The 13,947-nt window shown below is 43.5% G+C and overlaps 1 protein-coding gene across 1 annotated transcript; it reads left to right on the top strand.

Moving 5' to 3' along the window:
* Positions 1–10,455: 10,455 nt before the first annotated feature.
* On the top strand, positions 10,456–13,644 carry NPVF (neuropeptide VF precursor). Its single transcript, XM_028751124.2, has 3 exons — positions 10,456–10,586; positions 12,168–12,550; positions 13,307–13,644. Exons 1-3 carry the CDS (start codon positions 10,458–10,460, stop codon positions 13,392–13,394), a joined length of 600 nt encoding a protein of 199 aa, XP_028606957.2. The 5' UTR covers positions 10,456–10,457; the 3' UTR covers positions 13,395–13,644.
* The last annotated feature ends 303 nt before the right edge of the window (positions 13,645–13,947 follow it).

Here is a 13,947-nt window from a genome sequence, read left to right as displayed (position 1 = left end):
CTGCAGCCCTTACTCTCACTGCGTAGTTCAAAGTCCCTGAACCTAAATCTCACCAGTATAAAGCATATAAGTTGGAAAACCTGACAGGAAAGGGGAACAGTGGAGCCTTTTTTTTCTGAGTTTCCCGGCATTATGAGTAATAAATGCAAAATTAGTGTGAGATTTGTGACTAATGTTTCAACATGAAGCCAGCAAGCTGTGAACCACTAAATTCAATGAAAGTGATTAGAAACTATAGACAGAGTTCCCTGCCAGCAAAATAAACAGTTAAGTGGCAGATGGTCGTCGACAATCCCACTGGAATTGATGGTCCCTTTGCCCTAACCAAGCAGCTGTTTATGTGACAGAGTGTATGTGCGCATGTAAAGTAAAATGTCACATATATATCCTCTCCGCGCAAAAATCCAGTGACAGCAATGGTCATGAGCACTCTCCTAATGTCATGGATTTTTAAAAACCAAAGAGTCACCCGGGATAACAAAGGGCACGTCGTGTAGCATTTGCTGGTGTACGTGTGTTGTAAGTAAGTTATCACAATTCAATCATCTCTGCCAGAGAAGAGCAAATGCATGTGGCTTTTCTCTCTGCCCGCATGGTGCGCCACCCCTGCCTTTGCCATCCCTGTGGGCAGTTCATCCAATTGCCATCTAGGTGCATAAAAATTCTGCAGGGCCATCATGGCTGATGTGCTGATTCATTTAGGAAATCAATCACACGATCCCGCATGATTTACAAGGATGTAGGAGGCAATTGGGCTATCCATCCCCAAGTAAAGGTAAACGGTCAAGTCCAGTCAAAGGCGACTATGGGGCTGCTGCACTCATCTCGCTTTCAGGCCAATGGAACCGGCGTTTGTCCACAGACAGCTTTCCAGGTCATGTGGCCAAGATGGCTAAATCGCTTTTGGCACAACGAAACACCATAAAGGACACCAGAGCGCACAGAAACACAGTTTACTTTCCCGCTGCAGCAGTACCTATTTATCTACTTGCTCTGGTGTGCTTTCAAACTACTAGGTTGGCAGGAGCTGGGACAGAGCAATGGGACCACAGTGCCACCCGCGTCCCTTTCCATTCCCAGGACAGAGGTGAAGGATAGGGAACTGTACTCAGCAGCCAGAAAGTTGCTATGTGCACTCATATCCCTCTGCACATGAGGCTACCTTCGGGGAATGAGCATTAATGGAAACAGCCAATGGAAACACATAGAGGGACAGATAGATGGATTTATAGAGGCCCCAGCAATTTTATGGTACTAGCGGTTATGAAGTTTAAGGTGTAGATATCTGATCTATGGCCTGTCCCATCTATAGGATGTGTGGAGACTCTTTGTCCATTTTGTCCAGTATCTGTTGTGTCCTGAGTGTCTGTTCAGGATCTGAGTCAGTCGTTTTTCCCATTGTCGGCAACCTGAGCATGTTCACATAGCCTTCACTGAGGGGCCTGAGCTCAGCATCGCATCCAAGAGGTCCCAGCTAAAATCTCTGACAACTCCAGTTAATCTCAGGTAATGTCAGGCGTGGAGAATCCTCCCCCCCCCCCCCCGTCACTCTACAGAAGAGATTACCGAGCAGTTAATATTTTATAGTCCTTTTTATTCAGTCATCTGGTTGCAAGCAAAAATCCACATCTCTCCACAAGGAGAGCAGTTGGCTACTCTCAGCCCTCCCCCTTACGTCCCCAGCAACATCCTGGGTGCCAGTGGGAATCTCCTCCTCCCTGCATTCTCTGTTCTCTAATACAAACAGACCTCCTAGTTCTTGGGGAGGGAGGGTCCCCCATGCTCTCCAGTGACGTCTCTGCTAGCTGCTCCCTCCCTTCTCTCTCTCCTTCCACTATCTCGTAACTAGGCAACTCCTGTGTAAACGGCTGAGTGTTTGTGTCTCTCTCTGCTCCTGAAACCGCTGGAGATAAGGAGGGCAAATCTTCCCCCCTCCTCCTCTTCCAAGAGGAGCTGATCAGCCTGATAATACATTCCCACTTGCTCTTTCCACTTGCAATGGACTGCACAAGGCTCAATACATCAATAGTATGGCTATGAGGCAACTTGTAATGTGCATGATATTTATATGTGGCCCAAGTAACGGAGAAATGGGTGACATGTAGAAAGCATGCTGCACAACTGTCCCGTTTTAAGCAAGTGTCAGAGCTGCCCTAGGTCCCAGCTCACAAAGGACCAACGCCAGTTCGTTATTATATAAAACAGTCTTTATTGAAGTTCAGTTTCGCTTTTACATCCGCGGCACGCAGCTCTACGTCTCAAACTCTAGACCGCCGAAGCTCCGTCTGAGTCTCCTCCCCCCAGACACCAGTTTAAGACTCTAGCCTTGCTCCACCTCTTCCTTTGCTCTTTCCTCCTCTGGGTCCGCCTGTCCGCTGGGGTCTTGCCCTTCCTAGACTCTTCTGACGCTGAGTCCCCTGAGTCTTCCCCCTGCCTCCGGCGGGCTTTAGGACCTGGTTCCCAATCCGGGTTTTCTGCTGTCCCGCGCGCCTGTACATTTGAACTTGGCGCGTGCGCCCAGCCGGCCACCTTCCTCCTGACCGTTACACTGCTCCTGTCACTGCTTCCCCCTTCGGGGATGCTAGCTGGGTCTGACCTCCCCTCCGTTCCCCCACTCTCCGATAGAGGAGTGGTCAGCCCTGACTCCTCTTCCCTCCCTGCTGGAGGAGACGCTGGCCCTGACACATGGGACTCTTCCCCCCCACTACGCTCTGGTGGGGAAGCTGGTCCTGATCTCCAGCTGCTGCTTTGGGAGTCCCCGCTGGCCCCTTGCTTCTGGTGCGTCCCCCCTGGGACCCCCCTTGCCCTGACCATCAGCGCCCCCTTCTGGGAATCTTCTGATTCGCTGGAGAGGCTCATGGAATCTCTCGGGTCACTGTCATTCTCCCCTCCGCTGCCCTCAGATTCTTCCCCTTCGCTCTCCATTTCCTCTCTCCCCTGTGCCTCTGCTCCTGAGCCCCTGACAGCAAGATATCTCATATTTAAGGAAGCCGCCCTGGCTTCTGATCCCAATCATGGATGTCCCATTTTGGCTCCTGTGTTCTGGCCGTGCCAGAGCATGGAACCAAAAGACACGCCAGCTTACCTCGTCCTTGTGCATCACCCACTCTTATTCTTTCTAGTACGGCTTTCTAGCTGACGTACTGTCAGGGACTGTGCTGAGGACGGCTGCACTGAGGAAGGGTGGTGGGAGCCACTCCCTCCCCCTCCCCCTGCTTCTGAATCTTCCCAGGAGCAGGAGGACAGTATAGGTTTGGAACAGTGGTTTGCAGAGGGGCATAGTTCAGAAAGCAGAAGCTAGGAAATACTGGATGGGGAACAGCTAGGAGAAGAAACACTGGAAGAGAGAGGGTTAACAGATTCACAGTCATTGGACAGCATTCCTCCAATCTCCCCAAAGTCGTGAAGAGCTCAGAAAGTTTTGGAACAGAAAGCACAGAGATTAAAAAACTCAGGTGACAAGACGTAGGAGTGATGTAGATTAATAGGGACGGAAGAGGGTGCACCACCATTTCTAGGAGATGTGTTCTTTCTTCTCTCGCTGAGATTATTAAAGTTTCTAACTGGTAAGAAGTTCCTTTCTTTTATCTTCTTATCTACTGCCACAGGGGGAGGAAGCCGATTCCCTGAAGCCTGACACATACTTCCGGAAGCTGGGGCCACACTTCTGGAAGTGGTGCCAGCTTCAGGAAGCACTTCAATGGCTGTGGTGGAAGCAGACACTGAGGAGGAGGATGCACCAAGAGATGGGGGAGCTGGGCCGGAGTGAGAAGGGGGCAGCCTCCATCGAGGTCATGATCCAATTTGCCTCCCTCTAGTGTTTGAAGGTATGAGAAAGTATTTGCTTCATGGGCTTTTATCAGGGCTGGGGAGCCTGTGACCCTCCAGATATTGCTGGACTACAACTCCCATCATCCCTAGCCATTGGTCATGGGGTCTGGGATTGACGGGCATTGGAATCCAGCAACACAGCAAGTGCCACAGGCTCTCTCCATCCCTGGACTATACACAGTAATACAAAAGACACAAATATTCAGAGGGAACAGGGAAATTAAAAGCTCTACTAATCAAATTGATCAGTTTCTATAGAAAATCGCATTCTAATAAATTCCAGAGTAATGAGTATCTATACTGAAAGGCCCTCGGTTAATAGTTAATTTAGTTAAAACGCTAATGCCTCTTTAAAATTCCAGAAAGACTTCTTAAACTTAAATTTATGGAGGTGTTTTTTTTCTTCTTCCTGTGTTCTTTGTTATTACCTCTGAATCCAGATTTAATCAGCTTCTTTCTCCCTCCCCTAAGCCTTTATGAAGGCTGTTGATTTGTAACCAATCCAATTCCCCTTAATAATGTATGTTAAATTAGTTTAATTTTTAATAGGAGAGAGAGAGAGTTAGGGATAGTGCATGCTGCAGTACATTTGTAAGTACAGTACCATTCTTTTCAAAAGAGTTAGTAAAAAGTACGAGTACATTTATAGCTCAAGCTGTTATTGAGGACATGTTTGTTTTATTACTAGAATCAGATGCATAATTGAAGAACCTGTCCAGCCTAGAATTATTGTTCTCACGTCTTCCTCTTCTTCTTCTTCTTTTTTACTAAGAAAATATAATTGTCTTTGGTCTCTTGCTCTCATTTCACCAAGCCCCACTTCTGCAATGCTTCTCCTTATTCCACCATCAGGGGGAAAAAGCGGCATAAACATTACAGGTCTCTATCGATTTGCGAGATTTGTTTCGTCAAGAAAAAGAAAGAAAAAGAAAAAGATTGATTCATAGATTCTTATAAACAGCAGCATTCCCTGAATCACTCCTTCCTTGTATGAATCACATTCCCCAAACTTTAGTAGACGTTAGCAAATAAGAACAAACAAAGGTTGGGCAGAAAATAGTCACTTTTGCATTCTAGGACTGACCTCACTTTTATTGCATTTATTATTTAGTTTATCCAGTTTCTCTCTGGCCCCTTCTCCCAAGGTGGAAAGCACATCCACAATAAAAGAATACAATTAAGAATAAAATGAAGACTTTGTTGAAAAAGTGGTACTGGAGACCAGTTTAGCTTGCCCATATATTGCCCACAACCCAACCACGATGCTGATGATGCAGTCCTAAAAGGACTTAAGATCACTTATGATGCGTTGCCTGGTAATACAGGCGTTTGGGGGAAGTGTCCAAAATAATCTAGGATCCTGTGGATTTCTCACTCCAGTTCTGTTTATTGTCCCCCTCTGAAGGCCTAAAGGCTGGTGTAAAGCATGAGGATTTACTTTTTTTTTTAGTGGCCAGTTGGCTATTGATAGCTGAAACCTGGAAGGCCTTACCATGAATATTCCTGGATTTATGGTATATAAATATTCCTTAATCAGCTGGTGCGGAGAGGAATAATGCATAACTTAAAAGTCATAAAAGGAACGGGGGGGCAGACAAATTTTATGCAATATGGTGGCTATTTATTAAATATACAAACGAAATTGGTCTTAAAGATAAACGCTCCAAATATCATGTGGCAAGCCTGAATGGCATAGCTAAACCTGTAGCATGTTCATACAGACTGTAAAACGAAACTCCAGTTGTGCTTAGCCATTGCTCTTCTCAACAACTCCACTTTTTAATGCTCTGTTTCACCCATTCCCTGAGATCCAGGCTCCCTCAAATCATGGGAAAATAGAACGGTGTCTGAGCAGGGCCAAAACTTCAAAATAAGGGTGCCATTTAGATGGCCAGTGCCCTGTCTCTGCAATATCATTGGAGAAATGACCCAGACATTGTCAACCCCATCTATGACCCAAAACTGCCCAAATCTGCCCCAGTTGCAATTTGCTAAATTTGCCCTGCTGCCCCGGTACCTGTCAGGATGCTGTCAGCGGCTCCCGGCTGGTTGCCCAGGAAAGTATAAAGACAAGGGAAAGTGCCTTACAGCCCTTTTTTATTTCAGACTTTACAGGGAGAGGCTATAGAACCCAGCCTCTTGGATAATGGCGTTGTCCCAACAATCTCCACCCCTGTTGCTCCCACTTTCTCATTTGTCACTTTTATGGGTACTGCTACATGCCCTCCGTCTTTGAGCTCTTTGCTCTCCTACTTTTAAGGCTCGCCAGGTTCTGGGAGATGGAGGGTCTGGAATGCTTTCTAATGACAACATATTGCTCTGGCTTTCCCAACTTTCCCCCTCATCTGCCTCTGAGCTGCGACCTCCCTCAAACCCCTGTTGTAAATCTATACTGTCTTCCTCTTCCTCCTCCCTGCAAGCATCAGGATATGGCGGTCTCCACCATTCCTCCTCTGCCCAGTCCCTGACAGTACCCCATAACTTGGTCTACAAGAGACAAAGCCTGCTTTGTGCCTCTGACCAGGGCTAGTCTACACCCGAGCACCAAAGGCTGCCTTCTAAGCCTCTCTATATGGTCCTCAGGATTTACCCCCATGCCACACCCCTTCCCCCAAGGTCACACCCCTCACTGCCCCTGCTTCCTATCCTCCTTGAGAGTTTTTGGCTGGATGAAATGTGTCTTATGATCATGACTCTTGCTTGGTGAGAAAGAGCCAGCATGGTGTGGTGGTTAAGAGTGGTGGACTCGTAATCTAGTGAACCGGGTTTGCTTCCCCGCTCCTCCACATGCAGCTGCTGGGTGACCTTGGGCTAGTCACACTTCTTTGAAGTCTCTCAGCCTCACTCACCTCACAGAGTGTTTGTTGTGGGGGAGGAAGGGAAAGGAGAATGTTAGCCGCTTTGAGACTCCTTCGGGTAGTGATAAAGTGGGATATCAAATCCAAACTCCTCCTCCTCCTCCTCCTCCTCCTCTTCTTCTTCTTGCCTGCTGTGTGAGTGTACCCTGCTTTTGTTGGGCATTTGTTGCTTTGGCCACTTTTGACTCTTCCCCCACCCACCACCAGCATGTGGCCCCCATAAGACAGACCAGACGATCCCCACCCTGGTCTACACAGTCCAGAATCATGTCATGGGCCCAGGAGTAAGCTTTATTTTAGCTGATCAACAGCCTGAAGAGGAAGAAAGAGGTGTGACTCCACCTGCAGCTGATCAGTCTTCAAGGACGAAGAGGAGAACCAGCTGGCTTCAGCCTTCTTAAAAAGAGCTCTCAGCAGCAGTCAGTTGTTGGAAACAATGTTTGTGGTTCCCAGCCCTACCTTGCTGCTTCTTGCTCTACATCTGGACCCTAGGATTTGTAATCATCAGATTCCCTGACCGCTGGATTTCCCAACTGTTTGCCCAACCCTCAGAACAGACTTAGCTTCATCTGCTGACTCTGCCAAGTGTATCTCAAGAGACTCTTCTCTTCTGGTTGTTTGGCCTCACACTCCACCGAGTTTCACATGCTGTCGATCAGCAACGAGACTGGGAGAAGAAGCAACCGAAGAGGATTGGAAGAAATTTAAGGACTATTTACAAAAACATTGTAAATTGTATGAGTGTTAAGAAGGATGCAGGATTGAGAATAACAGGGCATCAGCAAACTAGCTCAAGGGAATATGAGAATAAGTGAAATTTAAGAAAAAGATAAACTTTGGATTAATATCATGTCTAAATTAAGTATTTAAGTTTAAGTTAAAGAAATTTAAAGTTAGAGACATAATATTGGAAAAACACAAAATAAGATCTGAAACAAGGTGATAATTTGCTCTTTAAAATTTTAGAAATTGGGAACGCAGGAACGAGAGATGTGAGGAAGTCCAAAAACAAATAAAATATGGTTACAAACTACTTGATTTGGCTATTCTATGTTCTCTGTATCATGTATTATTTTTTTTTATTATGTGTTATTTTTATGTGCTTTTTTATTGTATTATGGTGATGGTTTATATGTGTTTGGTGATTATAAATGTCAAAAATCTTTAATAAATATTTTATAAAAAAAAGAGAGAGACTATGACAATTCATAGGAACCCCAGACACTCCTCCGCACACTACTGTGAATTCTCCATGGCAGACAGCTTTCCAAACTCTTGCAGGAGGTTCTCCCTGCCTCTCTGCAATAAATTGTTTGTAAATTCTGAATTTGCAAATATTCTGAAATTTGCAGATTCTGAATTTTCACATACATGCAAATCGGATCACAGGTTTCCATTGTATTTCTCCAAACTTTGAGATACGGTTCTTGACTCAAACCACATACCACAGTGTGTATAAAACTGTGTATTTTAGGATAAAATATATTTATAAAGGTGTCTTTTGAGAGAAAATACATTCAAACATAGGATTTAGGTACATATTTAAATATGAATTTTCATGCATCTTAAGCAAACAAAAAACACAGATTGATGCAGAAATAGGATGACATATGCAGGTGTGAAAGTGATGCAAAATTCCTAGAGTCTCCTGGGGTTGGGGGGGGGGTCTCTGCCTGTCCACGCAAATGATTCCTCTATCCCTAACCATATCAGGATACTAGCATAACTGTTAACATCTGCTTGAACTTTTACGTAGAGCTGCATTTTTAAGACCAAAGAAATATCAAACACAGTTCAGTAAGAAGGCTGCATACACAGAATGTATGAAAAATGACTGGGCCAATTCTTCAATGAAAAAATGTATGCATTTTTAAATCATGCTATTTCAAAATGAGCCATAAAATAGGTCATTACATACTGGGGCAAAATGAATATGCAATGAATTATTCATCTTTATGGAAATCCTTTGATACTTATTGGTGACATGAGTCATGTAATGCATATCCTTTTTGCACAATGCGCTGTTAATAATGAATAAGGATTTATCATTATATTATTATATGAAATGCAACGAACAATATTAAAACCTGCTCTTCCGCTGGAATCAAGTGATTTACGGCACACTGACGGATTCGCTTAGAAGACAAAGTTGCTCTTTTCATTACTACTGATCAGATTTTCATGCCGTTTAAAATGAAAGCATGCATTCCTCCAGGCCAAGAGTTCATCACAGCGTTTGAGTTTCCTGCATGGTCCTCATTCATTGCAATGGAACCTACATGGGAGAAGAAAGTTGTCCCTCAATGCAGCTGACATCATCAAACAGATATTGCCACTTGTTGCACAGTGGTCAAATAAAGAAGAATTTGTTTAATATCCATCAGGTTTTGAGCTCAGATATCATTACACTTCTTATTTAATAAAACACAATAAATTATATATTAGCAAGTAATCTTACAGAGGAAACGATATCCTGCAGAACAGTTTCCAATATGTAACAGCTGGACTAAGTGTTGGGATAGGACCTGGGAGAGAAGGGATCAAATCCCTACTCAGCCATGAAGCTCACTGGGCAATCCTGGTCCACTTACCATCTCTTAGCCTAACCTACCTCACAGGAGGGGATGCGGATAGCGCTGTGGTCTAAACCACTGAGCCTCTTGGGCTTGCTGATCAGAAGGTCGGCAGTTCAAATCCCTGCAATGGGGTGGTCTCCCGTTGCTCTGTCCCAGCTCCTGCCAACCTAGCAGTTCAAAAGCACACCAGTGCAAGTAGATAAATAGGTACCACTGTGGCAGGAAGGTAAACGGTGTTTACCTGTACGCTCTGGTTTCTGTCACGGTGTTCTGTTGCACCAGAAGCGGTTTAGTCATGCTGGCCACATGACCCGGAAAGCTGACTGTGGACAAACACCGGCTGAAAAGCAAGATAACCGCCACAACCCCATAGTCACTTTTGACTGGACTTAACCATCCAGGGGTCCTTTACCTTGACCTACCTCACAAGGTTGTTGCAAGGATGAAATGGAGAGGAGGAGAACCATGTACATCACCTTGAGATCCTTGGAAGATAAAGGTGCTCTATAAATGTAAACGTACCTTTACCTTACCTTTACCTATATGTAAATGTAACAAATACAGTTGCTATAGAAGTGTTTAATAATGCCCAGGGTGGAATCCAGAATGGCAAACTACACCTTTAAAGCACATTTAAAACACATTTCCATCCTCAAAGAATTCCGGTGAAGTTTACTGCTCACAGAACTGCTGTTCCCAACAACCCAGTAAGGCAGTCTGTTTCCAATGGTGCACCTCTAAGAAGAAACAAACTCCCACAGACTTGGGAGAATGGCATGCACCGACATTTCATTTTCAACAACCGATGACTGAGGCTGATGCAAGAACAGAGTGGTTTTGTTTCAAACGTGGTAATTAAGCATAAGGTCTTGCTCCAGATTATTGTAGCCCTAATTAAAGCTCGTTAATAGGCAAGGGAAATATTTGGTAATGCCATCTGCATTTCTTGACCAGAAACACTTTTGTTTAAACAAGTTCACAAAACAAATTCTCTACATACTTCCCATACATAATTAACATCACATTTCTAATTCATATTAAAATGAAGATGTTTGGAATGGGTGTCATGGTAAGATTATTATTATTATTTTGGTTGCCTGATAGTATAAAAAGATGCCACTTTTTCTGCTGTCCAGATTTGGATCTCTGATGTAAATACGATCTAGGAGAACTGAAAATTACAGTATTTCAAATGAACAGATTAATCTTATTTACTTTAGCTACATGTTTGCTTTTAGCCTCAAAGACCTTCTGCCGTGATGAATCGGTAATGACCAGCTTGCAGAGCAGAGAAGAATACAGTGATGATAACTATTCCGAGGTAAGAAATTTACTGACATAATATTATCCTTTAAGAACTGTGTTTGCACTGCTATTGGTACACAAAGAGGTTGACAGAGAAAATGTTGAAACAGCATATGTGTGGATCAATCAGGGCCAGCCCAAGGCATTTTGGCACCTGAGGCGAATCAGAAAATTGCGCCCCTCCAAGAATCGTACCCCGGGTTAAGAACTTAATTTGTTCTGGAGGTCTGTTCTTAACCTAAAACTGTTCTTAACCTGAGGTACCACTTTAGCTAATGGGACTTCCTGCTGCTGCCGCACACACACACAACACAATTTTATATTTTATCAACCTTCTATCTTCAACTTTAGTTCACAAACAGAGATCCATATCTTCCCAGCTCCCACCTTTCTCAGTCTCTCACCCTGAGAAAAACCAGTCTATTCTGCCTCTCACATAAATCTCTTCTACCAATCTTCTCTCTTTATGTATCTTCATATCATATCATTCATATCAGACTTATAAGTAATGTTATTTAATATTAATAAAATACTATCAAAAACTAAGTAAGAAAAAAGAAAAAGGAAAAAGAGGTACTTCTTCTCTTCTATCTGTCAGTTAAATAGAATACAGTTATTTCCAATATTTAGCAGATACACTCCAGAATAGCTCCTAGCTGTAGGTGGTATACAGCTTCCTGCCATCTGCTAATGGTACTACTTCAAATTCCCTTTGCAGGCCTCCAGCATCTCCAGTTCTGACACTCAATCAGTCTAATATGACTCTTCCTTCATTGTTATTTCCAATTGCCCCCAAATTAATATTTCTCCAGGTTCTTGTGAGATACTTCTTTTTGTGAGTTCCAGCACATCTCATTAAAATGAGAGTCTGCATTTATTTGCCTGTTACTTATTCAATAAATCATAACCTCGTGCTTTTCTCTCCTGGAAAATAAGCTCCATCTCTGATGTTAGTCATCAAGGTAGAAATTATCCATCAGACATTACTTGGCAGGATGGTTTCACCTTCCTGGTGTCTGTGACAAAAGATCTGGCCATTTCCAGCCAGTTGGTTTTTTATTTAAAGGATTAAACTAGGAAAGTGGCTTGGTAATAAAGCCAAGGATATTAGCCCACACTGGGGTAAGTGCACAGCCAATCTGAAGGTAAGACCACTTCAGAATGAATTGAGTACAGTGGTACCTCGATTTAAGAACAGTCCGGTTTAAGAACGATTTGGTTTACAAACTCCGCAAAACCAGAAATAGTGTCTTGGTTTGAGAACTTTACCTCAGTCTAAGAACGGAAGCTGAACGGTGGAAGGGCACTGGCGGCGGGAGGCCTCATTAGGGAAAGAGCACCTCAGTTTAAGAACGGTTTTGGTTTAAGAACGGACTTCCGGAAGGGATTAAGTTTGTAAACCAAGGTACCACTGTATTTGACTCCCCCTCCCCCAACTACTCTTGAAGTGTTCTCACTCTCCACAGAAAAATCTGAGACTGGCAGAGAGTCAAGACTTGGAGAGGGCCAAAGCCTAATCAGAATCACACCTAATTATCAGCATGTAACCAGTATATTATTCGCCTTGAAGTTGTGTTATTGTTTTTTCCCCTTTTAGTCTAGTGAAGACATTATAGAAGAAAATCAGAGAAGCCTGAACCTTGAAGAACTGGAGGATTGGGGGCTGAAGAACATCATTAAGATGAGGACGCCCACCACAAAGAAGGTGCCCAACTCAGCTGCGAATTTGCCCCTGAGGTTTGGCAGAAACTTTCAGGAAGAGAGAAGCATCAAGCCTGCAGCAAACCTGCCTCTCCGGTTTGGAAGGGCGTCTGCCGGAAGCCTTGCTCGGCACACCCTTCCTTTGTCACAAAGATCTGAGAGAGCTCCTTCAGTTCAAAGTTCCTTCCATTCTCCTGCCAACTTGCCACAAAGATTTGGGACGTCGCTTCTCTTCAGTCTGCCCCAAGTGGCCAAAGACCCTGACCAAGGCAATAACAAGTAAATAAATTTAAATCCATTGTTTTATTCAAGTGCTGAACGCTCTGTGGCAGCCTTCCATGATCTGAACAACACTTCCCACCAGCCACAGATTGTGTGTCGATGATGAAGTCCAAAACAGCTGAAGGGAACCAGGTCATAGAAAGCTGCTCTATGTGTTATTCATTCAATAAACAACTTCTAATCGCAACCTCATTACCAATCTGAATTGATGTAATAATATACTGTTATGAATTTGCCAGGTCAATGTGAATAAAATATTCCCTAGAAGTCCAAGTATGTCCTTTGTGGCTTGAGAAAATCTTAACGGACCTGCCGTCTGAACTTGAAGAAGGAAAGTATGGTGGAGAGAGATGTGATATTTTTAAAGCAATGAGGCCACTCTGGAAGCATCCTCTCTGCATTTGACAAAAAATGATCTTTCCTCTCCAAAGTCAAGATCTAGAGTTGTGCCTAAAAATTCTCCTGCATTATATTTCAACCATTCTCTATCAGTTCTCCACCATCCAATTCTCCATTCTCCATCACCAAAACCCAAAAATAATAATTGGACATTTCATACAATTCAAATCACATTTTTGGAATGGGGTGGTGGAGAGGATTTTTTTTTTTTTAAGCATTTGAATGGTTCCCTTGAAAAGCACATTTAATTTGAAGAATGATCCGGAGGGTGGTGAAGGGCTCTCTCCTTTACATCCATCCACATTTGAATCATTGGTGCCACTGAATCATTCATGGTTGATTCTTTCTTTTCAGATTTGGCCATTTACACAATAATATGAAAAGGGAATCTGATGATGAAGAGGCAAGACTTTGGAAGGCTCTGGGTGAATTTCCATTCTGAAAGGTGATACAACGAAAGAGAAAGAAATGGGGCATTTTTTTAAAAAAAGCCACCAGTCTTCAAATCATGATTTCCATCAGGAGGCATTTGTAGACTGGTGATGGTGGCTGTTGTACTAGTTTGTTTCCATAGCTGTGCTGCGGGTTTCAATCTCTCTTTTACTCTGTACCATTGGTGTCAATTGTAAATAACATATAGTAGTATTGTATGTAGCTGAAAACAGTGTCAGCAAAATAAAAAATGTCACGACAAGAAATCTACCTTGTAACCAAAGTGGCTGAAAAGTGATGCAGAAATAAACAGGTTTGGGGCTTGCTTCTCTAAAAGCTGTGCAGAAGAAAATGTACAAAAGGATTGGAATTTTTTTTCCTGATTACTGTGGATGAAGAAATCCGTAAAAATAAATAAATAAATGGGGGTGGGAATGGCATGATGCTGTGCAATGCAAATTTCTCTTTGGTTTTATAGCACAGGAGCCAAGGAGATAATCACTGCCTAGTAAGTGAAGCTGCAAGCAAATTCTAGGCAGGTAACACACACAAGGATGGCTATC

This window comes from Podarcis muralis, chromosome 12, assembly GCF_964188315.1.
Source record: "Podarcis muralis chromosome 12, rPodMur119.hap1.1, whole genome shotgun sequence".
Classification (NCBI taxonomy): domain Eukaryota; kingdom Metazoa; phylum Chordata; class Lepidosauria; order Squamata; family Lacertidae; genus Podarcis; species Podarcis muralis.
Note: the sequence above shows the minus strand (reverse complement) of the source record. Positions and strands in the feature narration are given on the sequence as shown.

Coding starts and splice junctions, on each gene's coding strand:
- NPVF (XM_028751124.2), top strand. CDS start 10,458: ATGAACAGATTAATCTTATTTACTTTAGCTACATGTTTGCTTTTAGCC. Junction 10,587..12,167: donor GTGATGATAACTATTCCGAG/GTAAGAAATTTA, acceptor TTCCCCTTTTAG/TCTAGTGAAGACATTATAGA. Junction 12,551..13,306: donor CCTGACCAAGGCAATAACAA/GTAAATAAATTT, acceptor CTTTCTTTTCAG/ATTTGGCCATTTACACAATA.